We start from the raw sequence: 26,263 nt of genomic DNA, 5'->3' as shown, positions 1-26,263 counted from the left end.
AAAGATTTATTTCACTTGGTGCATTATTAATTGTATGAATTGACTATTTAACCTCTATTGATTTGCATTTATTACTTAGTGTTCAATTTAAAAACAAGCAAAAATTATTCAACAATAGGAAGAAAGACACAAATGTTCATTCTAGCACCCAGGGAATATCACTTGATTATCCACTGTTATATGTTCTCCTGTCAGCAACTTTCAAGGTCTTGAAAGAGCAGTCAGTTTTAAAACAAAAGTTTTTAAGTACAAATAGTGAACTTATAGAAGGTAATCCTTGCATCCTCAAGGCACTGTAGCATTTAACCCTTTCTTATATTTGGATTTTAGTGAAATTTTTCATCCTGTTCATTTCTTATTTTTAAAGCCCTGAATAGGATTTTGACCTGACCATACCAGCTGGAACACTTTTGTTATTATATGTGATTTGAAAATTCATCATGCTATTTTGAATATCCAGAAAATATTTTTTTCAAAGTGTAGGTTATATTGGTAGACATTTTTATGTGTAAGCCATGAGGAAGGTGATGTATAATTACTTTTACTGCATTTCAACTCTTTATTGTTTGCATATTGCCATAGATTTTTCTAGGTTAGACCTAATTTCAAGTTTGTTTCCCAAGATGCTCACAAGGGACCAAAGTAGCCCAGAAATTCCAATACTTTGACATACTGAAATACACATTATATTTCCAAAATTGGTTCTTTTAAATGGAATTGGAATGTAATTCTTGGACAAATCATATGTTCTGATACAGGGATTGGAAACTGGTTGCATAAAATATTTCCAGAAAATATAGAGAGCTGAATCTTCTTTACGTGTCAAAGAGAATCTGCCTTAGGATAATCTACTTAAGCAGGAACATTTCTCTCAAGCAGGTTATCTTGTAAATTGCAAAGTGATTTTGTTATCTTCTAGTCATTCATATCAATCAGTCCTACAAGTCTGAGGTCTCCTTAGGGGTGTGAGGAATCTTGGGTAGAACTTTCACATCCTTATGGGGTTGTGACTTTTACCACAGTGACAGGTGTCCTGCTTACATAAAAGCCATGATATGACTGATAATTATATTTCCCAGTGGTTATTAACAGGGTGGGCATTTTCCTTTCATGTTGGTATTAGTGTTGTTGTTTGTGTACCAAAGAATACCGGATGTGAGGTCAGAAATTGAACAAGACAAATGTTCTAGGTAAATTACTCTATGTCAGGCAGGGAGGAATAGACACATCAAAATCCTAAGGAAAGAGTTATTTAAAAGTCATAACAGAATCACTTTATCTTCGCTGTAGATGAAACTGATTATTACCCATGAGAAGAAGAGAAAGGCTTTTAAGAAATAGGCCATAAAAGAGGAATATTTTTATAGAAAAAAGATAGGCCTGAGGAATCCAGAAAGTCACAAGATAACGTAACCATACAGAGTTTTGAAGAGTAATAGAAATATAAAAAATAAATTTTGAAGGACATAGATAAAAAGCATCTCACACCTTTGGATAGCTCTCATGCCTGCATAGCATCCTGTGAGTCGCTATGCTATCACCCAAAATAAGCGACTAACTTTCAGTCTTTGCTCATGCCTCACAGTCGAAATTCCCTTCCACATTCTTTGTATCTCATGCATTTTGGAAATCCTCTCGCTCTTCAATATCACTTCCCTTACTTACCCCTCCTTTCTTCCTTCAGTAATTTGCTACTACAGTTGTTTGCCTTTTTATTTTGCCCTGCATTATGAAATAGTTGTTTATGTCTATTTCTTTCATTAGGTTTTGAGGTGCTCTTTGTGGTCTCTATAGTTGTCTAGTTTAACATAAATCAAGGAATAAAGAAATGTGTATTTGTTTTGTCTTAAACTTTAAGTGGAATGGAAATTGATAATACAGGTTCACATAATACTCTCTGCTTGCATAGATAATACTTGTGGTTATTAATATTTCATTTTACCTGTGTGCATGATTCAAGGCAAGGTCAGGTTTCCTCATCCGTAGATAGCATATAACAAGCTTTGTCTCAATAAAACTTGCCACACTTGCTATGTCTTCAGCAGGTGCTTCAAATCGTTTTCCAAGAGCTGCCCCTTTGCTGCAGAGCTTAAAAAAATACAATACTTTAAATATCCTAATAATCTCAGCATATAATTTATCCTTTAAATAATCAAAACATATATATATATATGTATATATATGTAAACATATTTTTACCAAACTATAAGTATTAATATTTTGATTGTAAATTAAATAAAATGTTTCTATTCACTATTATGTGACTATAAGAAACACTTTACTGTAAAATGCTTCCTGTAAAAATATTTTAGAGGTATGATATATTTTAAATAAGTGCCATTTGCTAAGAAAGTCTGTTTTAAAAATAAAGCACGCGATAAGCAAAGATATTAACAGAAAACCGGGTATAAATCATATTAAATACCAGAGCTTTTATGAAAACCCAGCTGAGCAATGATCTAGCACACTATCAAGTTTGATTTAATATAATAAGAGGTATCGGAAGTAAACTCCTAGGAGCCATTAAAATGATCGGTGATTAATTTGAGTCTGAATCATATTCTCTGGAATGTTACTGAAAGAAAAGAAGTAAAAATTTATTAGAATTTATTGGCAGGGACCACAATATCTGAAAAACATGGCAAGAATGTGGAATTTTTAATAAAAATTCCAGGAAGTCAATGGTTTCTGGGCACTATGGATAAACTGTGGGGGAAAAATAGTATTTTTTTGGAGAACCCTAAACATTAAGAAGTGTCACTACTATGACAAGGGAAGATCAGCACTCTTGTTTCCCCACAGACCTTCCTGCTGTTCCTTGGAATCAAGGCTGCTCGGGAAGGAGAAGCCTCACCTTCTGTTCAGTGACCTTATTTAGGGTATTTGTATCTTTGCTGTTTTCTATCTCCATTTATGTATATACTGGGGGAAATTTTCTCACCAGGGATAGTAATATATGAAGTTAATACCTGTCCATCTATACCTTAATATAAAATTTCTTATATCCTAAATTCTGTTTAAGTGACATAGCTTAGAATTTCTTTTATAGATTAAGTCAACATTGGCTTGCTATTTACATTAAGATTACTGGCAATTGTTTGTTTAAGTGCAATTTGGTTGAGAATTGGCTATGTTCTGTTCTAAAATGTATTCCTCTTCTTACTTTTCTTCAAAAAACTATAAGTTAAAAAGAGAATCCAGGCTCTAGGTGTTTAACATCCCTACTTCAAATGAGTAGTTACCTAATCATACAATCTTTTGTGCATAGCTTGTAAATTCTGAGAACTCACATTATCTTCAAAACTCTTTTCCAATTTGATGGGTGAGAAATGTTACTTCGTTCATGTGGTCAATAAATATTTATTGAGTGATTACCATTAATTACCAGACAACAATTACTGACTTTTACATTTAATGTGTATTAGATAAGACTTTTCATAAATTTCAGCTATTTTGCTCTATGTATATTCCTTCCTGTTTTTTGTTTTGTCTATTATGTTGATCTTTTTCTTATTAATTATAAAAGCTCTTTAGATATACGAACTGTTTTCTCTCTTTCTGTAACAACTACATACATGTGATCGAGTGTAAGAAATACCTCCTGAATTTTAAAAGATTCACCTGTTATTCATATTCTGATAAGGACCATCAGAGTACATATTATAAAACACTCTTTTTTCAACGTTTTTGAAAAACAAAATGGCACACATTATTAAGGGAAGCTACAACATAAAAGACCTCAGTCAATGCTAACTTTGGCTGCTTCATAAAGATAACATAATAAAATTGGATATGAAAGAGACAAACATTTAACACCAATTTAGTAATTACTTCAGATGAGATCGGGCGCATTCAAGGTGGTATGGCCATAGTAGTAATTCAAATTCCTACCTTACCATTGACAACCAGGTTGTAAACAGATCTTAAATAAGAACGAGAAAATATTGTACTTTGAACATGAATGCTTGAGGCAGCATCTCTGCTCTTCTACCTATCTGATCCCACAGGACCCAGAAATACCTAAACAGAGTTTTTAAAACAAAAAAAAAATTTTTGGTGCTTGCTTTGGCAGCACATACATTAAAACTGGAATAATACAGAGATCAGCACAGCCCCTGTACAATAATGACACACAAATTTGTGAGTGTCCTATATTTTAAAATTTTTTTGTTGGATGCCATAGCTCTTTCTAAACCCAAATCAGTAGGAAACACGTAGAAATTGTGTAGTTTTGTTTGTTATTATGTCACAGTATTAAATTCTAGACCTTCTTAATTAATTTTATCTTCTAAATAAAATCCTTCTAAATAAAATCAACATTATTTTTTTGTGTCTTAAATACCCAAACCTTCTGGACCCTTCATGTAAAATTTTATAGAAAGAAATGGACACATAAAAAAAGAAACAAGCTGCACATTGTACATATTCCCTGCCCTTCCTGTTTGTGCTCCTCTTTAATGTGGAGGAGAAGAAAAGCTTCCTCTCTCAGGCACACTTACTTCAGGACCAATGTGGGCCACTTAGGGAGCGGTCAGGGGTTCGCTTCCAGGAGGACACTGAGACCCTACATAGCAAGAGGAAGCCAACCTTCAGATTTGATTATATCAAAGGCTATGTCTATGAACACCAAACGAAGGGAAGGATAAATGCCTTATTCTCTAACGTCTGCAATATTTTCTACTTCTATGGGATTCAAGGCAAGAAAAGAAATTAAAATAATCAATCTTAACGTACTAAAGTGAGGACTTCATGAAACCAAACTGTAAGACAGCATTGAAAGCCAAAGAAAATTGTTCAATTCACATGAAAATGGAAAATGGGCAGCCTGCTGAGTAGGATTTGCATGTATTAGTGGTACTCTTGTTTTATCAATTAAGTATTGTAAGACAGAGAAATTTCTTGATTTTATCAAATATTACTTTATTTGCTTTTGCCAAAGAGTACATCTTTGAAATAAGCTTAGCCATAAGGAAAATCTTTATAGAATATGTTGAGTTTAAAGGTAAGTATAGACAAAATGCTGATGAAAGGATTGTAAAAACAGTGCAGATGTATTACTAAATTTTAAAATTTCTCTGCAGACATTTTAAAGACTAAGAAGTTAATTCTCCAGAAGATGAAGGATTTTAATGTGGTGTAAATGTGTTTAATTGTGGGAACAATGATTTTGTTCAAGTTATATTTGTCTAAAACTATATACCAAGTCTTTGATGAAATATGGAGATAAGGAAACAGGAACTTTTAAACTACATACTTGATATAGTACATCAGTGAGAAGAATTTTAATTAGGAAAGAAAATATTAGGTACTCATTTTTTATTTCAAAATGAAGCCTAAAATATGTTTGAAGGAAGCATGGAAAACTTAAGAGCATTATGTTAAAGGGAAAATACGGTGAAACCCTTTATTGGTGCAGTTGTTTTAGGAGAAGCTAGATGGTCAATGAAATTTCAATAGTGTATTTAATAGAATTGGTAGTTTTATAATTTTTTCTCTAAAAACAAAAGCTTTCAGATTAATTTATGAATTCTGCCATCATGCTTTCTAATCACTAGTCTTTTGTTCTCTTCTGCTGGCCTTGGTATTTTATTTTTCCTTTTGCCTCATTTTTTCTTAGGGTTATTTTTTTTTTCTGTAGATCTTCAACTAATAATACCTTTAGTTGAATACTTAACTCATTTCTCTTAGCTTTTCTTATAAGTTTATTGTATGTTTCTGTGTTTTACTGAAGAAAATACTTATAGCTTTAATTTAATCTCTTTTGCCAAAAAGTATTTAAAACGGTATGGGCTTACTATGTATTCTTTAAAACTTTACTACCAAGGCACCGCTTCTCACACTTAAAGGGTGCGAACAGACCAAAAAATGTCGCAAGAAGATCTCAAAGCCCCAGAGCCCATAGATCTAAGTGATGAAGAAATAGCAAAACAGACGCACAGTTTAAAACACTGGTCATCAGGATCCTCAGAGAACTGGTTGATTATAGCCACAAATTAGACAAATATATGAAGGCGAAACTAATTGAAATGAATGGAATTGCACAGGACACCAATAGCAATGAAAAGGAAACTGGGACTCAAATCAATGGAGTGGACCAGAAGAAAGCAAATAATGGCCAAACAGAAAAGAATCAAGAAGCAAGAATTCAAAGAAATGAGGAGAGTCTTAGGAACCTCCAGGACATCTTTAAACGCTCCAACATCCGAATTATAGGGGTACCAGAAGGGAGAAAGGCACGGCCACCAGTGGAAAACTTATTTGAACAAATAATAAAGGAGAATTTCCCCAATCTGGCAAAGGAAATAGACTTCCAGGAAATCCAGGAAGCTCAGAGAGTCCCAAAGAAGTTGGACCCAAGAAGGAACACACCAAGGCACATCATAATTACATTAGCCAAAATTAAAATGAAGGAGAGAATCCTAGAAGCAGCAAGAGCTAAGGGGACAGTCACCTACAAAGGAGTCCCCATCAGACTGTCAGTGGATTTCTCAAAAGAGACCTTACAGGCAAGAAGGGGCTGGAAAGAGGTATTCCAAGTCATGAAATCCAAAGACCTACAACCAAGATTGCTCTATCCAGCAAAACTTTCATTTAGAATGGAAGGACAGATAAGGTGCTTCTCAGATAAGATCAAATTCAAGGAGTTCATCATCACCAAGCCCTTATTATATGAAATGTTAAAGGGACTTATCGAAGAAAAAGAAGTTAAAGAAACATGAACAGTGAAAGGACAACAAACTCACAGTTATTAACAACCACACCTAAAATGAAAGCAAACTAAAAGGACAGCTAGATCAGGAGTAGAAACATAGAAATGAAGATCTAAGGAGGGTTAGCAACAGGGGAGTGGGAGAAGGAGAAGGGGGGAGAAGGTACAGAAAATAAGTAGCATAGACAGTAGATAGAAAATAGAAGGGGGGGCAAGAATAGCATGGGAAATATAGAATCTAAAGAACTTGAGACACATGGACATAAACTAAAGGGGGGGTAATGGTGAGGATGGGGGGTAGGGTGGAGGGGAATGAAAGGGGGAATAGAACAACTGTAACAGCATAATCTATAAAAAAAATTTAAAAAACAAAAAAAAACACTTTACTACCTGTTTATATTAGTTGCTTGTAAGACTAGACATTTTTGAATACTTGCTAGTCAATAGTATTTCATCATTTATGAATTATTTGCTGCTTATTAATTTCCATTTCCCAAATGTTAAAGGAATTAATATTTTATGCATAGGTATAAAAGGAGAGGTATGAGTAGTGGAATTAGGGGATGAAACAGCACTGAAAGCCCCAGAAATGAGTCTTTGAATAAAGCTGGGTACTACTTCATTCTACTTGCAAAAGGCCTGTGTCTCTGTGTCTACTGGGCATGAAATAGATACAGGTAATAATTTAATTTTTTAATTAAATTAAAAAATTTCTGTTCTTCTTTGGAGATTTTTTTTGAAATTTAATCTGGTGTTTGGCAGATCTTTGCAGTTCTACATTTTTGGAATTTCTTTATGTGGCTTAATGCCCATGGTAGGATGAAAATTGGGCACAATAACTAACCACCATTCTTACCTGTAAATGTTCTAATGTGATGTTTAAAATTTCTTTTGAGATACCAGATTATATGTTCAGCTGGAAATGTTCTCATAACTGGTAGTTTTCAATTACAATAAATATCTTTTTATATTCTCATAACAAAATGGAAAGAAGGTCTAACTGTAGAATAACACCCATTGGTTTTCAGTTTTCTATCACCTTCTTGTATGAAAGAGGAATGAATCAGAGACCTCACTACTTGTAACTTTCTACATGGTGCCACATAGATCTACTAAAATGTCTCCATGGGAGAGACAGAGTATGTGAAGCTAAGAGATGCAGAGAATTATGTTCACACCTCAGTGGACTTAAAAGTACCATCAGGGTTTCAGAAGCAATGCTTTTCAGCCAAGTAGGCTATGGTGTGACCTCTATTAAATTTATGGGAATTGAAGAAATGAGGTTACTCCCTGGGTGACAAGCTGTTGAATGACAGTAAAAATAATTAATCACTCCCACTCCTGTTTGTTAAAATGGCTGTGCTTCAGTCTTTTTTTTTTTTTCCAAGGTAGCCTTCAAACAGAGGTGTGGCCACAGTGGGTTCATTCCTGTGTTTCACCTTGATATGACCATCCAGTAATTTTCTTATTTTCTGAAGCATGTAGATGATACACATTAACCTTCAGTTTTTTTCCAGGATACCCCTAAACTCTAGCTATCTGATGTGCAAAGCAGATTAGATGTGTGGCAGGAGTGAAATGAATTAGCAGAATAAATCTTTCTTCTTGTCCCTGCATATCAGGTCATGAAGGTAGTGATTTTAAAATAAAGATAATGTTAATCACATACTTATTTTAAGGTAATTATTTATATTATAAAGTATGTTGTCACATACAAACTTAGCTTGTGTACTATAACAGCTAGCTTTTACTGAGTGTTGAGATGTGTCTGGCATTGTGCTAAGCCCTTTAAATATAGTATCCCATTAGATATCACTCTTTAGATGGTATCTTCTTAAATATCATTACTTCCAAATCAAAGATGTGGAAATTGGTTTAAGAGAGGCTAGTAACTTGTCAGATAATAATTTCTAGAGCTAAGATTCAAAACCGGATCTGGATCTCATCCCCACCTAGATCTTGACGGGGATGTATGTAATAAATACAAGAATGTATGTAATAAATACTATGATTTGATGAGGGTGAGGAATAAAGAATTGAGACCAATAACTTCATGTGCTTCAAGCAGAGGAACACATCTATTTCTCTAAGAATTTCTTTTCCAAATTCCTCCCCCCACCGTGGTGTGGAGGTGTACAGTGTGGGTTACGACATGAGATAAAAATCTGGATCTCTACTGTTACCGTCCTCTCAGTCCCACCGGTTCCTTCAGGATGAAAACAGTTCGGAAAGTGTATGTTCTACAGCATGTTGAGGTGTTGTGTCAAAAAATTTGTCAGATCAAATAAGCCTGTGATACACTTGACTATAGGACTACTAAAACTATTCAACGCAGTAATAATGCATCTTGCAGATATCTAAGGAGATCGTCTGGCATAACATATTTCACAGGCTTGTTTGACCATAGAATCTTGTTTGTGCAACTAATCCTTTTTTTAAAGAACATCTTGAGGGATGAGTGTTTTGTGTAATCCATTTTGGGAAATGCTGTCCTAATTCCATCTTTCTTACCTCTTAGTTATAATTGTATTATAATTGAATGATAACATAATAACACAATTGCATTATTGATATGAGCTGGTGTACTCTATTTCAATTTATAGGTTACCTGTGTTACTTCTGAGTCAGTCAAATCCAGGCGCGTCTCACTGTCTTTTAAAATTCCTCTTTTAAACATTTCAGAGTTGTTTAATGTGCATATTTAAAGGAAACAGGAATTTAATGCTTGCGGATGCCAAAAGGTTTCTATTTCTAGTCCCAGAAAGAACGGAGTTCTAGGGTCATTTAATCCACGCTATTTCATCAGAAATAAACTTCTGGTTAGTAAAAAAAATTTTTTTAAATTAGCAATACCAATGGATATTTATCTTCTTGAAATGCATGTTTAAATTAACACCTTGATGTTATGCTACAGAGAATAACAGCTTTTTAAGAAGAAACACCCGTGAGGCTGGGACAGTTTTAGCTTGGTAGAAAGTAGTTTTTATACCTAAAATTTTTATGGAATGTTATAAATCTGAAAAAAACACATCATTTTAAACAGCTGAGATTTTATAGCCACCCAAGGATAATAAAAAGTCTGAAGAATATATTATATGATGTAGATGAGAGGAATATATTAGTCAATATTGTGACTTTTTAGGAGTTTGCTGTTAAAAATAGGATAAAGGAAAATTATTCACTAATCTTTCAAGCAAAATGTCAGTGTGTTTTTGCATAATTCTTATCAGTGTATTCTCAGGTTCAAAGAAAGACCATGTGGGGTCAATTGCTCTGGCAGCCGCGGCCCAGGCCCTCCTCCATGGCGGGCCCTGCGCGGTCCTGATTGTTAAAGGCAGCAAGCTCTTCAGAACCTTTAAAAAGAGCTTCTGAGGAGCAGCTGAATACTTAATTCGGTATTGCTAAAAATGTTTAAATGGGGATTTGGAATTGATACAACACCCCTATACATTATTTTATCTTCTCGCTCCAAGAGGCAGGTCAGGTAGGCACCGACTCCCATTTTGTGGGTAATAAAACTGGGATTTGAACAGAGTTAGTGACCTGTCCAAGGTCACACAGTTCATAAACTGCAGAGTAAGAAATGAAAAATGTTTCTTCTGATTTTAAATTTGGTGCTTTCCCCATATCTTTGAACTCTTCTTTCTGAAATGTTTTGATCACAAGGTTTGTTTTCTGATTCCAACTATAGAGTTCATATTATAAATTAGATTTCATCCTCTCATGAGCTTAGTTGAAAAATGGTGGAAGGGGTGGGAGTTCTTTTTTCAAGTATTGTTTTTCAAATTTAAATATTTTAAGAGAAAGAGGTATAAAAGCAATGATAAGAAGATCTGAATTCTGGGAAGGGAATTTAAGGCAATATTTATGGATGTATGCAGACAAAAATAAGTTTTTATAGTACATGCAGGTCATTTCTCCATACAAGAATAAAACTTTAAAGCATAATCATTGAAGTTTCAATGTAAAAGCAGGCATGCCATTTCCAAGAGCTGGTGCTGAGACATAACAGAAAGGAATACTTTTGCTAGAAAACTAATCAGGATTTTAAGGGATGTGAGAACAGGTGATAACTTACTTTGATGGCTCTCTGTTCAAGTACACAAGAAGGAAACGATTACTTTCTCTCTTACCAACTAATACTGTCATATCAGAGTCTCCTAAAGGCTCTGTAAAAATGTTTTTCATTTCCAAAAGAAAGGGCAAGATTTCACCCAGACAAATAGAAAGTAAGTTTCTATACTGACCATTGCTTAAGAAATACAGGTTTAACATGACAACATCACTTCCCGTCTTCTGTTTGCCTATGTGCCGCTAACAACAGCAGCTGTTAGACGAAAAATATTTCTCCCTCAATATTCCAGCTAGTCAGACGTGAGAGGAGAAAGTGCATGAGCAAATGTGTTGACAGTCACACTTCCATAGTGGATTATACTATAATGTATCTTAAACTGGATAATGATATTTCTTATAGTCATAACACTAATTATTTACTGAATATTCACATGTGCCATGAATTGCGCTAAGTGCTTTACTTATATTACCATATGAGAAAGGTACTAATACCACTTTCACTTTATAGATAATAGGACTTAGGCTAAGGCAGCTTAAATAACTTCCCCAAGGTCACAAAGCTATAGTGGACAATGAGCTTGCATCAGACTCACATAGTTCAGAGCTTGGAGGGCATTCTCTTAACCACTGTGTTTGTAAATGCTCTGGTAGTTAAACACTGGCTATTGCAGCACTGGTTCTAACACTATTTTCTCCCAGACAAGAAATGTATGGATCTTTCTGTAGGAACCTACCCGTTATTGGTCATGGCTATTGGCTCACAAATTGACCCCTGTACACAAAGGGAAAGGAGAGACTGAAGAAAAACACAGACCACTCTGTGAGGTTTCTTGGATGACCACACCACAGGATGAGTAGATCTCTGCATCCGCTCTTCAGTGTCTTGAAACTTTTGAAGGCTTTAACAGAGTTCAGTCACATATTTGGTCCATATAGTTTCAACAGCACATTAATTTCTTAGGGTTGCACCCTTGAAACAGTTCCAGCTGTGGGAATAGTGGGTGTAAAGGATAGGAGAGGTGGTGGGGGGCCTCTGATTGCCTGAGTCTAGCTCCGAAGTCAACAGGTGGTCACACCTTTTTGATCACCTCCTTCAATATGGCACAGGTAAAATGACAAATGTATTGAGAAAAAAAGAGCTAAACACATCATGTTTTTAAGACAGGGAATTTCTTGGATGAAAACATACCAATTTGTCAAATATATTTGAAGAGCCAATCAACTAAAAACATGCATTAGTTCTGATATTAATTGCTGCCATCTCACATTTACTGTGAACCATAGCAGAGTGATCCTGACTATATAAATCATTTCAACACTGAAAATAATATTAAACATAGCACAGATGCCAGATGGCCAGAAAAGAGACGTGATATCAAGTATCCACTTTAACTCCTCAACTTCCCAGTTGTTAGAGTTGAGTATTATCTTAGTCACTTTTTACTGCCAAGAAGTGATGTCAGAACAAGCCAGATGAATGACAATTGCTTTTCCCCTAATCATATTGCAGATCTTCCTCTGGCTCCCGGCAAGCCCTGATGCCATGTCACTTTCCAATGAGCAGCTGCAGACCCTTTCCAGGGTCCAACCTTTCCCACTGTCTTCCACTCTAGTCTTTGGTGATGACAAGGAAAGGAATTTGGTCTATACATAAGTGGAAAAAAACCATTCCTATCATTGTTTTCTGTCCATTAGGGTTACACTAATTACAAGAACTTGGAAAGGTTTTCAGTATATAGTCATTTAGTAATTCTTGTTGGCATGTGCTACCTAAAAATGTCTATTGTTAATGTCATCCTGAAAATGTTTCAGTTTGTTAAAAAATTTCTCTGGGTGCCAAACGTTATCAAGTTACTGTCTGAAATATAATACTGTCAAAAGGCTGACAGTGAGTTGATACAGACAGTTGATATAGTTCAGGGGCCATTCTCTGTTTTTCTTGGGAGCCTGACAAGTCACAAATATATTATATGCAATCTCATTATGACTTGAAATCACTTCTAGGTTTAAGGAGTGCAGCGTTGACAATATTATGGTGAACATAAATAAGAAAAACCATGTCCATGATGAGGTTCTCATTGAAAATAAACCCAAACATTTTAAATGAATAAAATAAAACAATCTGCAATCCTCTTCCCCCAAATGAAACTTTACTTTATAGAGGGTTACAAAAATTTTATTTCTTATTTCCTTACACATTAGGGAAGAAAAAGCAATAATATTATTACATCTTTTCCACATGAATTTACCCTATCTCCTCTTTATAAGATTTTAGTTTGCTAACTTTACCTTTTATTTAATTTTAAATAAAAATGCTTCATTACTCAGTAGTCAGAGTCATCTAAAATAACTGGTGTATACCGATCAACTAGTTAATACATATTAGAGCTGTTACTCCCAATCAATAACACAAAAATGTAAATTAAAATCATTAATTTTCTTTGTTAACATACTACTAGGTAATAGAGGAGACAACTTCCCACCCAGCGCATAAGTAGCACAATGTTATCAATTTCCTGAACAAAATTGTTCCTGAAATGCTCTTTTACTTGTTCTTAATTTTGAAAATGTGAGATTATTAGTGAGGGCATATGTAAAAGAAAACCAGCCTGCAGGGGTTAAAGCTATTATAGGGTCGCCAGATTTAGAAAATAAAAATACCTGACACTCAGTTAAAATTGAATTTTACATAATAAATAATTGTGCAAAATAATGGTGTTTTATGTATTACTTATGCTATACCATTCCACACCGTAGCATGCCATTCATTATCCTAAACTATCAACAGTGTTTATCACTGTTGAGTCATAGGATTATCTGCAGATTTAATTTTCCTCCTTTGATTACCCACACAGGGTGTGGGGTTGTGACTTGATTTTCTAGAACAGAAATCTGGAAGGGGACAGAAGTTTTACATTCTGGCATTGCCCTCAGGTAAGAGATTCCCTAGGCCCAGACCAGGAATCCTTGTACCAGAAGCTGCCAACCTACCCTTCAGAAAGGAGGAGTCAAAAGAGGGGAGAGATTCTGCAGAGGATCAAGCTAACTGCTTGATCCAGGCAAAGACTGGAGAGAGTCAGAAGGCAGGCAAGCAAATCTCGAGGTTGAATAACGTATTCCCCTCCAAGGAGGAGAAGCCAAGGAGGGTCTTTTCATGCTGAACCTCCACAATGAAGCCATCTCACTGCCCTTCACCCTCGCTTGATTTTACTTACAGAGACTTAGAGCTGTGGGTGTCATGGGGATGGAGAAGAAAGGAGAGACTGGGGTGCCGGAAGTGAAGTCCAGTGGAGACGTACAGGGGAGCCCTGCAAATAATTTTATTTGATGGGAATAGAGTCTTCGAGATCGCTTTCTCTGTCAAAATTATACTTGATAAACAATGGAAGAATCAATTTTATGCAATTTCTGATCTTGCCAATCACTGGACAAATTCTGAATGAAATTCCTGATTTATGACCTTACAAAATGGTATTTCAGAGAGGACCAAAAGCATGCATCTTAATGTCCTGCCTTCTAGTTAACCCAGAAGCATATTCAAAAAATTATCGCAGGTCCCAAATTGTGGGGGAGAAGAGACTCACACAAGCTCAGAATAAGATATTGTCTCGGAAAACGTCATGCAGTACCAGGCAGCAGCCTGGTTCTCAGGAGTTCTATTATAAAACTTGAGGAGGAGCCAGAGAGCAACATCCAAACTGCTGTTTCTTAAAGCTATCTTGCGTTTCCATGAGTCGTTGTTAAATAACAGTCCTTCATCAGGTGTTGAATATCAAAATATCAAACTCTTATCTGGGAATTTCTAGTTTAGAAATATGAGAAAGAGGATGAGAGAGAAGGAAGGAATCTGCAAACACAGTAGCTAGCAGATACCTAGCAGTGACCAAACAAACAACTTTAAAATAGACTTGTATTCTTACTCAAATTAAAAATGCCATCTGACTTGTTTATATTCGATTAACTGCTTGTTCCTCATAGCCAGCCTTGCCAGAACTTCCACTACCACTCTCTGCCTTTGCCAAGTTCCTGATTATGCGTTAAGACTGGAGGGTGTAGGGAATGCTATTTGCCTCCAGCTGATGTGGATTAATAATCGAGACACAGGAACCATTTGGGAGAATAATGAGCTGCTTCCTGGTCTAAATACCAGCTCCAGGCAATGGTTGACCAAACAAATAAAAAAAATCATAAAGAGAAAAATGGAGGCATCTGTTGAATCTCGAAAGAGAAAAATTTGAGAGAAATAAAAGTGTATTTTATCAAGCATGGAGTAATGTTATAGAACTCATGCCTTGAAAAAGGGTATAGACCAGAAGCAACATGACATCAAATCAGAAGGTCAAGGCTTAAAGAAGTGATGGAGTAAATGAAAATGCCACCAGAAAAGGGAAAAAAATTAACATCTACCAGAATGAACAGGTTGGAAATTTAAGATTCATGTAAAATAACTGAATGATAGTTGCCTTCTTGCCTTTGGTTAAATTTAAAGGCAACACCGCTAATACTTACTATTTAAGAATGACGTCAGTATTTCATTTCATATAAATACCATATATAATGCTAAGTATGTTGTTATTCTAGAATCTTAAGAGTTAATGACTGTTTCTTGAATTTCACCAAAGGTATTTTTGGCATCTATTAAGAAGAGCATATGACTTTTTCATCTTTAGCCCAGGAATGTGGTGAACTGCATAAGTAGAATGGCCTATGGCTGAGCCTGTTCTGCTGAACCTACTCTGCTGACTGTGACTTGCCCTGAAAGGCCTTCTTCACACCCTCATATAAGCTTAGGTTTCTGTTAGGTGGCCCCATAGCACCTTGTACCAACCAAGCCTGCCCCAACATTTGTAGGGCCTGGAGCAAGAATACGAATGAAGGCTCACATTCCATATGGTTAAATATTTTAAAGCTATAAATCAAGTTAACACACCACTAAATAAAATATGTTCCGTCCTCCTACCTTGACAAATATATCCTCAAAACCACCTGGAAAATTAGGTTCAAATTAAAATTTTCAGGATGTTCAGAGATCTGTCCTAGGATATCACTTGGGAAAGAAGTGGCCCCAGCATATTGTTCTCAGTCTGGCTACTCTTCTTTCCTCTTCCACTCATGCCTTCATCCAGAGCTGTGAGCAGCTCCTTCTGTGTATGTGGGGACATCCAGACCATGCCTTCAAACTCCATTCACTACCTCTCTTCGCATCGAGTTTGTGTGCCCACCAATAGACATACATACAAACTCCAGTTTTAGGAGGCTGGATCTAGAAAAGTCTGCTCTGGCTCTAGAAGTGGGTTGGAACCATTTAGTCAAGGAATTTTGGCAACCTTGCTACCCAGACAGGGGTCTAGTGAGGGTTATGGGCCAGATGGGCACGCCCAGGATGCCCCCTGAGGTGACCACAGTCTCTCTTTGCCTGATGAGAAGGGGCCCAGCTGGAGGAGGGCCAGAGTGGGGTTCTCTGAAACCTAGAGCCAAGGGCAAGGGCTCTTTATGCCTACGGGTAGTAGTGTCTTGGACCATTTGATCACAACACTTATAATGGTTTATCTTCTTTTCTTTATTCATTGCTAGACTTTAAACCCCCTAAGGGCAGGGATGCACCTGTTCACTTTTGTAGTACCCGTGACTAGTATAGTGCCTATCATTAATTAGGTATTTATAAATATTTTGGAATACAAAAAATCCTAGTCACTTAAAAATAAAACTGTATCTTTTAAGGTATACCTGTGACATTTATAAAACTTATAATGTTTTAGGGCTTAATAAGTAATTCTAATTAAAGTCAAAGTTTTATAGGCTTCAACCCTTTACTACACTGATACAAAACTAGAAACAAATAGCAACATATAAACAAAGGCCACACATATAGAAACTGAAAAATTCTTTTAAATGATAGTAGAAGGAAATATTTTAAAATATAGTAAGATATTTAAGATATCTATGTTCTAACATTTTTAATTTTTTAATATAAATTTACATGTCTGTAATATTCTTAACAACATTTTCTGTAAGCAAAAAACCTGGGAATATCAGTACTAATTGGGAAATGGTTATGATATATCAAATAGATGGGATACTATTAAGCCCATGAAATTATAGCAATAAAGATTAATAATATGAAAAACATGAACAATATAATTTTAAGTAAAAAAAGCACACTACAAAATATATACCATATACTTACATAACAAAGTTATTTTTATATATGAACAAGGTAGGGAAAAACAGAAAAATGATGATAGTTGCAGAAGGTTAGTAGAATTGTGGTCCAAATTTTTCTTTTAAAAATAGTTTAATGATATAACAAAACTTCTGTGAAACATAAAAATTAATTTAATAATATTAAATAAAACCACTTAGCAGTGAGTAGATTTTGAATGCTAAATCATATTTCTTTAAAGTTAATGACTGCTTTATTTATTTATTTATTCATAATGTAAACAAATGTATATATGAGTATGTGTAACTATATACATAAAAAGTAATTTAATATTTTTTTTTGTTATTTTGAATTAAGACACATTGTATTGAGCTTGAAAATTTTCCTAATGAGAACTCAGGACTTCTAGCCTGAAGACCCAGATTATATTTCATGAATATCTTAGATGAAAAGTGCTGTCCCATAGAAGAGATCTCTCATTCATTCATTCATTCATTCATTCATTCAAGGTGTTTCTTAAGAGCCTACTGTGTTTCAGGGGCCTGTGCTTGGTGCTGGAGAAGCAGTGATGAAGTGAGAGCTGACTGCAGAAGCTGTTAGGACATGCTGATGGGAGAGGGTATAACAAGAGGATGGAACTTTCAGGAAAGCAGAGTTCAGTGAATTCAGGTGAAGCATTTCGTCTGGTCAGAGGTGTTCAAGGATGGACAGACCACCTATGGTGAGGTGAATTCCCTTTTAGACTGCATGACCCACTGGAGGTGATGGTATTTTAAAAAGTAGATGTGTAATTGGACCAGACGACTTTTGAACTTTGAGATTACCCCTATCACATGCCCAAATCAGAGACAAGTTCTCCAGAGGAGATCAAACAGACAAAATAAGACTCAAACCACAACTGGTTTGGACATAAGGGGAGAGCTTACTTTCAGAGCAATAGTTCACTTCAGGTTGTGACTAGAAATTAGAGGAAACACTGAAAGATGAAAGAGGCTGTGAAAACACACATCTTGTGTGGCACTTTCTTTCTTCCTCCTGAGGCAGCAGGCCACACCGGATAGCGCCTGCAAGTTTATTTCAGTTTAGCTATTGAAATGTTATCTGCAGATAGCTGAGGAAATAGTACCTAAAGTAAGCTCTGGGACAAAAGCAGGAGGCAGAGGAGGCTGTGGAGTTAACAGCTGAGGTGGAGCATGACTGCCTCTGTCAATGACAGCCATCAGTTAAGAAAAAGACAAAGACCCATTAGTTTCCGCAGCAATCCAGCCAGCAGAGGCACTGAGGAGGGGAGTCTTCGTGCCTTCAGGGGATCTGAAGGGGAACAGCGGTGGTAGTTTGTGTTGGGAACAGGAAAAACAAGGAGGAGGAGCCCTCACCATCAGGGGTATATTGTGGTAAGCCTTGTTGTAATGGAGAGTGAGAAAGGTACTAAAGGGTGAATGATGAGTGGGAGGGAAAATATTGAGACAGAGGCCAGAGAAAACGGGGAAGGGCCAATAAACTGCAGCGGTGTGGCTCCTCCTGGAGTCAGCCCTTTCTGCAGAGCAGGGTGGAAGGCTTGGCTGGGCTCCTGAGACCGGCTCAGAGATTTCTGACCCAAGTAGGACGTATATTGTGGATCACACTCCTTGTTTTCCAACTGTACTATGTATTAAAGAGTCTACTGTTAACAGGTACTAAAGAACTCTCTCAAAGAAAATGCTAAAATAAAAATAAAACAAAAAGGATGAGATCCAGATTTTTTAAAAAAGTTAAAAAGTGACACATATGAGTCAAGGTGCTTCCACAAGTATTACATCATGTCACCTTGAGATCAGCGATAAAGCAACACATGTTCACACTTTCTTTGCAAATGAGGAAACTGAGGCTTAGAGCTCACAGACATTGAGTAGGGAGGAGCCAGATTAAAAACTCATGTTTTCTGATGGCAATTGCTTAATGCCTTCCACTGAACTGCTGCAGCATTTTACCCGTCAAGGAAAACTGTAGTTTGTCATGCTCCTTGGCAATCTGTAATTGCTTCTTTTGTCAACATATTCATATTGATAAAGTTCACATAGGAGCAATAATTTATTACAGTACAAGGCTATGGTAAAAGTAGGGATAGTGCTTTACCTCGGTTTTTCAGAACCATTATTGGGATAAAAAATTGAGTGGCAAGATTAATTACTGCATACGTAGGATATAAATACAATCTAGTTGGCTTTTGAACAACTCTTTTATGAATGAAGCCTGCCCCCTTTCCCTTGGTCTGACATCGCAATGTTGGAAAAAAGTTGCTCAAACAATAGGTCTTACTGATACATATCTACTGACATCACATCTGCATGGGGAAGATAGAGTATTTTTTGTTTACTTCTTTTTTCTTCCGACTTAGCTCATTTTTATCATTAGCCTGTTTAATATTTTCCTTGTAGCTTTCTTTGCTCTTAAAGAGAAATACATGACTAGGAGATGTCAGAAAAAGGAGTAGACCCATTAGTAAATTCATAACTGTTGATAGATCTAATATCAAATGTAATCACTTGTTTATACGATCATTTGTTTCTGTACCTTGTTGCAGCCATTCCTTGCTTTCAGAATGGGTTTAATTTAATATGTAGAAATGAATTTGGCTGTCTTCCACTTCTGAGTGAAGGCCCTCTCTCAGTCACTGTTTTCACAGAATGACATTTCACATCAAGGGAATATTAGCACCTGGTTTTTTCTTCATAATTACTTGCTTGTATCAGGGCCTTAATTAGAAAATTTGCTAATATTTGTTTTCTCATTATGAACCAAGGTCAAGTTGTTTTTTTGCATTAGTAATTTGTTATTAAATTAGCTAAAAAGTCAACATGTTTTCATATAGAAGTTTCTGATAAAATAATAACAAGGTATAGAGAAGACACTAGAGAAATATTTAATACAATGTATAAATAAATGGAGGTTAAGTTGAGCAAGTAATTTTTTAAAAATGGCATTTAAAGAGAGAAAACAAAATCTTTTAACTTAAAACCAACTCATTTTAAAATGATTTTCAAAGTACTAGGCCTGCATTTAAGAAATTGTAGACTAGGTTATTCAATGCAGATCAGCATAAAGATATTGGAGGACCATTTTCCAAGGGTCTCTAACTTTTTTGCACATTTTGCAAACAAGGTAGTAACTGCCTTTTGTTCTGGATTATCTTTTCCAGGAAGTTTGTATATTGAACAACCTTGGAAGAGAGAGGTAGTCTCTTCCTCTAGAAAAAAAGAGAGGCGTGCTTACTGACCATCATAAATGACTCAGGTTCTGTAAGCCTGAGGTTCGCCTCCTGCAACACAGTCCAGGATGCAGTGCAGGCATCCATCAGACCTCCCCTGTGTCATCCCCATGGGACAGGGAGCTGAAAGAGGAGCTGATGCAAATGTGATGGTGGCTATGCTGCTTGCTGTGCCATGAAATCCTTTGTTTGGGACTCAGGAGTCTCATGTCTTCTATTGCCATCCATGAATTCTGGCAGGCTGTCCTGATAGTTTGCAAGTAAGGTAATATCACACAGCCCTCATGGTCCTTGACAAGCCAGTAGTTCAGAAGGAAGCAATTTAGCACATCTGCTGGACTCCATTAGGCAGAGGGTGAAGCAAGCAGAGTAATGGCTTCCAAAAGATGTCTAAATCCTACTCCCTGGAACCTGTAAATATACTGGGTTGGCCAAAAGGGTCCATTTAGTATTTTTCCATAAGATGTCTCTAGTAGCACTTAGCTGTTAAATTCATTCAAAACAATTTTGTTAAATTGTGTTGTGACAGCTGTCATATCAGCATGCATTTCAAAAAAAACTTATCAAAATTGGTGAATTTTTGTGTAGCTATTATAATACTGAAAATAGAAAAAAAACATGCAACAGTTTTGGCATACTATGCTTTACTACTTCAACAAATGTGAAAACACAACTGAAATGCAAAAAAAAAAAAGATTTGTGTAGTGCGTGGAGAAGGCGCTGTTACTGATAGAACATGTCAAAAGTGATTTGCAAAGTTTTGTGCTGGTGATTTCTTGCTGGACCATGTTCCATGATCGGGCAGACCAGTTGAAGTTGGTAGTGATCACAGTGAGACATTGAGAATGAACAATGTTAGACCACACAGGAGATAGCTGGTGTACTCAAAATATCCAAATCAATAAATTATTGGTGAAAATGAAAAAATTGTGTCTTTTATTTTACAAAAAAAACCATACAGACTTTTTGGCCAAGTCAATATTATATAACAAATTAAGGTTGCAGATAGAACCAAGGTTGCTAATCAGCTGCCTTTAAAATAAGGAGATTTAAAAAAATAATAAAATAAAATAAGGAGATTATTCTGGATGACATGGGTGGGCTCATTGAAATGATAAGGGTTCTTTGAATGTCATATAGGGAGGCAAAAGAGTCAGTGTCATGGTCAGGGAGAGATTTAAAGATGCTGCACTGTGGATTTGAAGATGGGGAAAAAGGGCCATGAGCTAAGGAATGTAGGCAGCTTGTAAAAGCTGGAAAAGACAAGGAAACAGATTCTCCTCTAGAGGCTCCAGAAGGAACACATCCCTGAAGACACCTGGACTTAGGTCTAGTGAGTCTCATTTACTTAGTGAAACTCCAAGATAATAAATTGTGTTGTTTCAGCAACTGCATTTGTGGTTACTTTTTATAGCAACCACAGCACAGTAATCCAGAGGGAGAAATGTTAAACATTTCTGACATAGAAAGTTTTGGGTTTTTTCTTGTGGCACATCTCACTTATGCTTATCCTTTGGGCCTCATTATAAATGTCCCACCTTTTCTAAGTAGAGTTCCCTATTCTCTCTCTCTCTCTGTGAAGTAGCCTCCTTTAGTTATTCCTTACCACAGTACTATACTTTCTGTAGCAATTTCTACATACTGTAATTAAAACCAAGTATTATTTTAATTTTTCTGCAGCTAAAACATTACATATATTTTGGGTTAAGACTTATGATTATCTTTGTCTATTGTCTTTTTGGCGAAAGCCCACTCTTCATTCTAAGACTATGTTCTTCCTATATATTTAATTCAAACTGTCCTTCAAATGAAATTATATTTGTTAGAAGGCAGTAGTTCCCCCTTTATTCTCCTTTAAATATCTTTTCTCGGTTAATAAAATGTTGGCAACCTGTGCTGATCTCCATTTAACAATGGTCCTGATTCATGAAATAAAAGAATCTAGGAACCACCACTCTCTAGATGCTGTCAAACATCATGTGCTGCCATAACACCTTATGCTTCCCTCACTGGAACACATACCACATTTGATTTTCATTTTTGAGCTAGACACCTCATAAAGGGAGAGAGCATGACTATTCTGGATTACAACCCCAGAGCCTAACACAGTGTCTGGCACAGAATGGGCATTTGATAAAAATGTACTGAGTGTCATGAATTAGGAAATAAAAATTTCTAAGAGATTAATATGTGCATGATGGTACTATAAGTATTAAGATCATATTCTCCATGCAAATGCCCCAAGATAAAACCTTGCAAAAGTTACACATATGAGACAAAACAGAGCCATTGCTTTTGCATATAGCATGCTCCCAATAAATAATTTATAATAAATATAAATTATATTTATACTCCTAAATCAGTGACCTCAAAAGATACTGATACTCTTTATATAGATTCTTATGTAGAAAATGCTTTTTAGAGTTTCAATAATAATAAAAAGATCACATGGAGGGTTAGCAATAGGGGAGTAGGAGAAGGAGAAGGGGGGGAAGGTACAGAAAATAAGTAGCATAGATGGTAGGTAGAAAATAGATAGGGGGAGGGCAAGAATAGTATGGGAGATATAGAATCTAAAGAACTTGAGACATGTGGTCATAAACTAAAGGGGGGGAATGGTGGGGGGAGGGGGGTGCAGGGTGGAGGGGAATGAAGGGGGAAATAGAGCAACTGTAATGGCATAAACAATAAAATATATTAAAAATAATTAAAAAAAACTTACCTTTTTATGAATCAGTACTACTTAAAATTAGTTAACGAGAACTAGGGATGAATTCCATTTCTTGTTCACCTTGGCTACTAGTAAGCAAAAAATACCACTTTATGCTCATTTGGAGGATCAGGGAGCACAGGACAGCTTTTCTGATTTTCTCAATTTCCTCTTTCCCATCTTACTTCCTCTGCTCCTTCTCTTTTTGATGTGTGTTCTTTTGCTCTTATTTTAGCTGTGTTTCTTTGTATAGTAAGTCACTACAACTACTTTTTGAAAAAAAGGAAATTGGATTACTGACTGGCTCAGTTGTTGTATTGAGGCCCCAATACATGTTTTCACAATTGCTAGGCTTGTCCTCTACTCTTTCCTCTGGATTATGTCTGATTTTTCTCACAGTAAGAGCAACATCCAAGGGTTGCCCTCCCACTGTGAAGTTTACCTGGTAACCATTTAAATAAGTGAATCATACATATTTAAAGCCAAATGCTATTTTGGACATTATATTCTCTATACAACATTTTAAAAAGGAAAGTAATTTTGAGCCAATAGGAAATTGTAAGCATATAGTTGGGAACACTCGGTAAATGACCATAAAGAACTGACATATATTTTATAGAAGGTGTATGCTAAAATGTACAAAGACAAGATTCCTTATGAAATGATACTGGAAAAATTAGAAGTAGGCCTAGTCAATAGATATTTTAAAGGGATTTGAATGAATCTATATCTTTATCTCCAATTACTTAGGAAGAGTACAAAGAGGAAGAATAGAATCTCATATTAGATCATGAAGTAACACAAACAGAATGAGGCTTTATGAGAGATTGCTTTCCTTTTAATATCAAATCTTGGTTTCTGTAAAGTAGAAGTTGGACAGGTGAATAATACAATGAGCTTCAAGACTTCTGGCCAAGATGGAGGAGTAGGTAGATATGCTTTGCTTCCTCACCCACCAAAAGAAGGATAACAACCAATTTAAAAAAAACAACACCCAGAACTATCAGAAAATATAACTGTATGCAAGTCTGACAACCAAGGACTTAAAGAAGAAACATTCATCTAGACTGGCAGGAAGGGCAGAGATGGGCAGCAGGGGCAGAGAGGATGCACAGCAAGGTGGTGGCTGGTGGACCAGGCAGTCCCACATTTGTGTGTGGATAAGCTGGCAGAAACAACCTGGGAGTGAGACAGACCATGCAACCGAGAGTTCCAGCATGGGAAACTGGAGCCTCAAAACTTCTGGCTCTAAAAACCTGTGGGGGTTGTAGCAGTGGGAGAAACTCCCAGTCTCATAAGAGAGTCAAATGGAGGGAGCAACAGGGTCCTAGAATGTACACAAACCCAGCAACCCAAGAACCAGAGCCGGAAGGACCCATTCACTTGTGAGTAGTGGGGGCAGTGATTGAAAGTGGGGCAAGAGCCAAGCAAGTGGCATTGTGCTATCTCTGAACCTTTCTCCACATATTGCATCATAATGCAGTGACCTGGGTTGCCCCACCCTGGTGAGTACCCAAGGCTCTGCCCCTTACAACATAACAAGTATGCTGAGACAAAGAAATATGGCCCAAATAAAATAACAGATCAAAACCCCAGAAAAATAACTAAGCAACAAGGAGATAGTCAACCTATCACACACAGAGTTCAAAACACTGGTAATCAGGATGCTGACAGAATTGATTCACTTTGGTCACAAAATGAAGGAAGAAGGCTATACAAAGTGAAATAAAGGAAAATATACAGGGAACCAACAGTGAAGGGAAGGAAACTGGGACTCAAATCAATGCTATTGAACAGAAGAAAGAAATAAACTTTCAACTGGAACAGAATGAACAAACAAGAATTCAAAAAAATGAGGAGAGGCTTAGGTACCTCTGGGACAACTTAAAACATTCCAACATCTGAATCATAGGAGTGCCAGAAGGAGAAGAGGAAGAGCAAGAAATTGAAAACTTACTTGAAAAATAATGAAGGGAAACTTCCCAGTCTGGTGAACGAACTGTACATGTAAGTCCAAGAAGCTCAGAGAGTCTCAAATAAGTTGAATCCAAACAGGAACACACCAGACACTACGTGATTAAATTACCCAAGATTAAAGATAAGGTAAGAATCTTAAAAGCAGGAGAAAAAAGGAGAGAGTTACCTACAAAGGAATTCCCATAAGACACTCAGCTGATTTCTCAAAAGAAAACTTACAGGCAAGAAAGGGCTGGAAAGAAGTATTTAAAGTCATAAAAAAGCAAGGACCTACATCCAAGATTTAGAATAGAAGGGAAGACAAAATGCTTCCCAGATTAAATATAGTTCAAGCCCGTATTATATGAAATGTTAAAGGGACTTATCTAAGTAAAAGAGGAAGATCAAAACTATGAACAGTAAAATGACAACAAATTCACAACTATCAACCACTGAAACTAACAAAACAAAAACAAAAACAAGCTAGGTAAACAACTAGAACAGGAACAGATTCACAAAAATGGAGATTATATGGAGGGTTATCAGAAAGAAGGGAGAGGGGGAGAATGGGGAAAAGGTACAGGGAATAAAAAACATAAATGATAGGTACAAAATAGACAGGGGGACATTAGGAATAGTATGGGAAATGGAGAACCAAAAAACTTACATATATGACCCATGGACATGCTCTAAGGTGGGGGGGATGCTGGAGGGAAAGGGGTACAGGGTGGAGGGAGAAAAAAATGGGATAATTGTAATAGCATAATCAATAAAATAGACTTAAAAATAGAATAGAATGAGCTTCTTTGAAAAGAATGTGATGGGCAGGCCACAGGGCAAGTCACAGTTCTCTAGAGTAGTTTCAGAACTGCTTCATTTTATCTTTCTAAATATATTGAGCTCAGAATCAGCCACTGGTTTTAGGCATCTGTTCAGATTAGTTTGTGCCCTTTTTATGATTGTTCAGAGATTTGGCTATGTCAATTATAAAATATTTTGACTATCACTCATGGTTCTTTGTAAGATTTTATTTGAAAAAGGGCTTCACTGCCAAGTAGGCAGTATATGTAGTGGTTATAGTACTATGTGGCTAGAATCATATAGACCTGAGTTTAAGCTCTAACTCTGCTACTCACTGGGAGGGTGATCTTAAGCAAATTATTTGACTGCCCTGAGCCTTAGTTTCTTACCTGAAAAATGGGTATAATGATAGTCCTACTTCTATGGGTAGGTGTGAGAACTGAATATTATGAATATTATTAATATTATGTCATTAGTGGCACACACTAATGACATAATAAATTCTGACTGAAGTACACACACAACAAAGTGAACTGCAGGTAAGAACATGCTTCTAAGTATTTGAATGGAAGTGATTTCAGGACAATGGTAGAAAACTTTTGT

At 36.2% G+C, this 26,263-nt stretch overlaps 1 protein-coding gene and 1 non-coding gene across 2 annotated transcripts in view; one reads left to right on the top strand and one right to left on the bottom strand.

The window, feature by feature from the left end:
- The window catches only part of SPATA16 (spermatogenesis associated 16), a 191,173-nt gene that overhangs the window by 148,273 nt on the left and 16,637 nt on the right, over positions 1–26,263 (bottom strand). The window contains exon 2 of the mRNA XM_037137462.2: positions 1,943–2,088. Within this exon, the coding sequence (XP_036993357.2) occupies positions 1,943–2,088 (146 nt within the window). The remainder of the gene's footprint in view (positions 1–1,942; positions 2,089–26,263) is intronic.
- Positions 4,057–4,159, top strand: LOC119043477 (U6 spliceosomal RNA). Its single transcript, XR_008390225.1, has one exon. It is a non-coding gene; the product is annotated as a U6 spliceosomal RNA (small nuclear RNA).

The sequence above is a fragment of the Artibeus jamaicensis genome, unplaced genomic scaffold (assembly GCF_021234435.1).
Source record: "Artibeus jamaicensis isolate MK-2021 breed Jamaican fruit bat unplaced genomic scaffold, CSHL_Jam_final scaffold_474, whole genome shotgun sequence".
NCBI classification, from domain to species: domain Eukaryota; kingdom Metazoa; phylum Chordata; class Mammalia; order Chiroptera; family Phyllostomidae; genus Artibeus; species Artibeus jamaicensis.
This window is presented reverse-complemented; position numbering and strand designations above follow the sequence as displayed.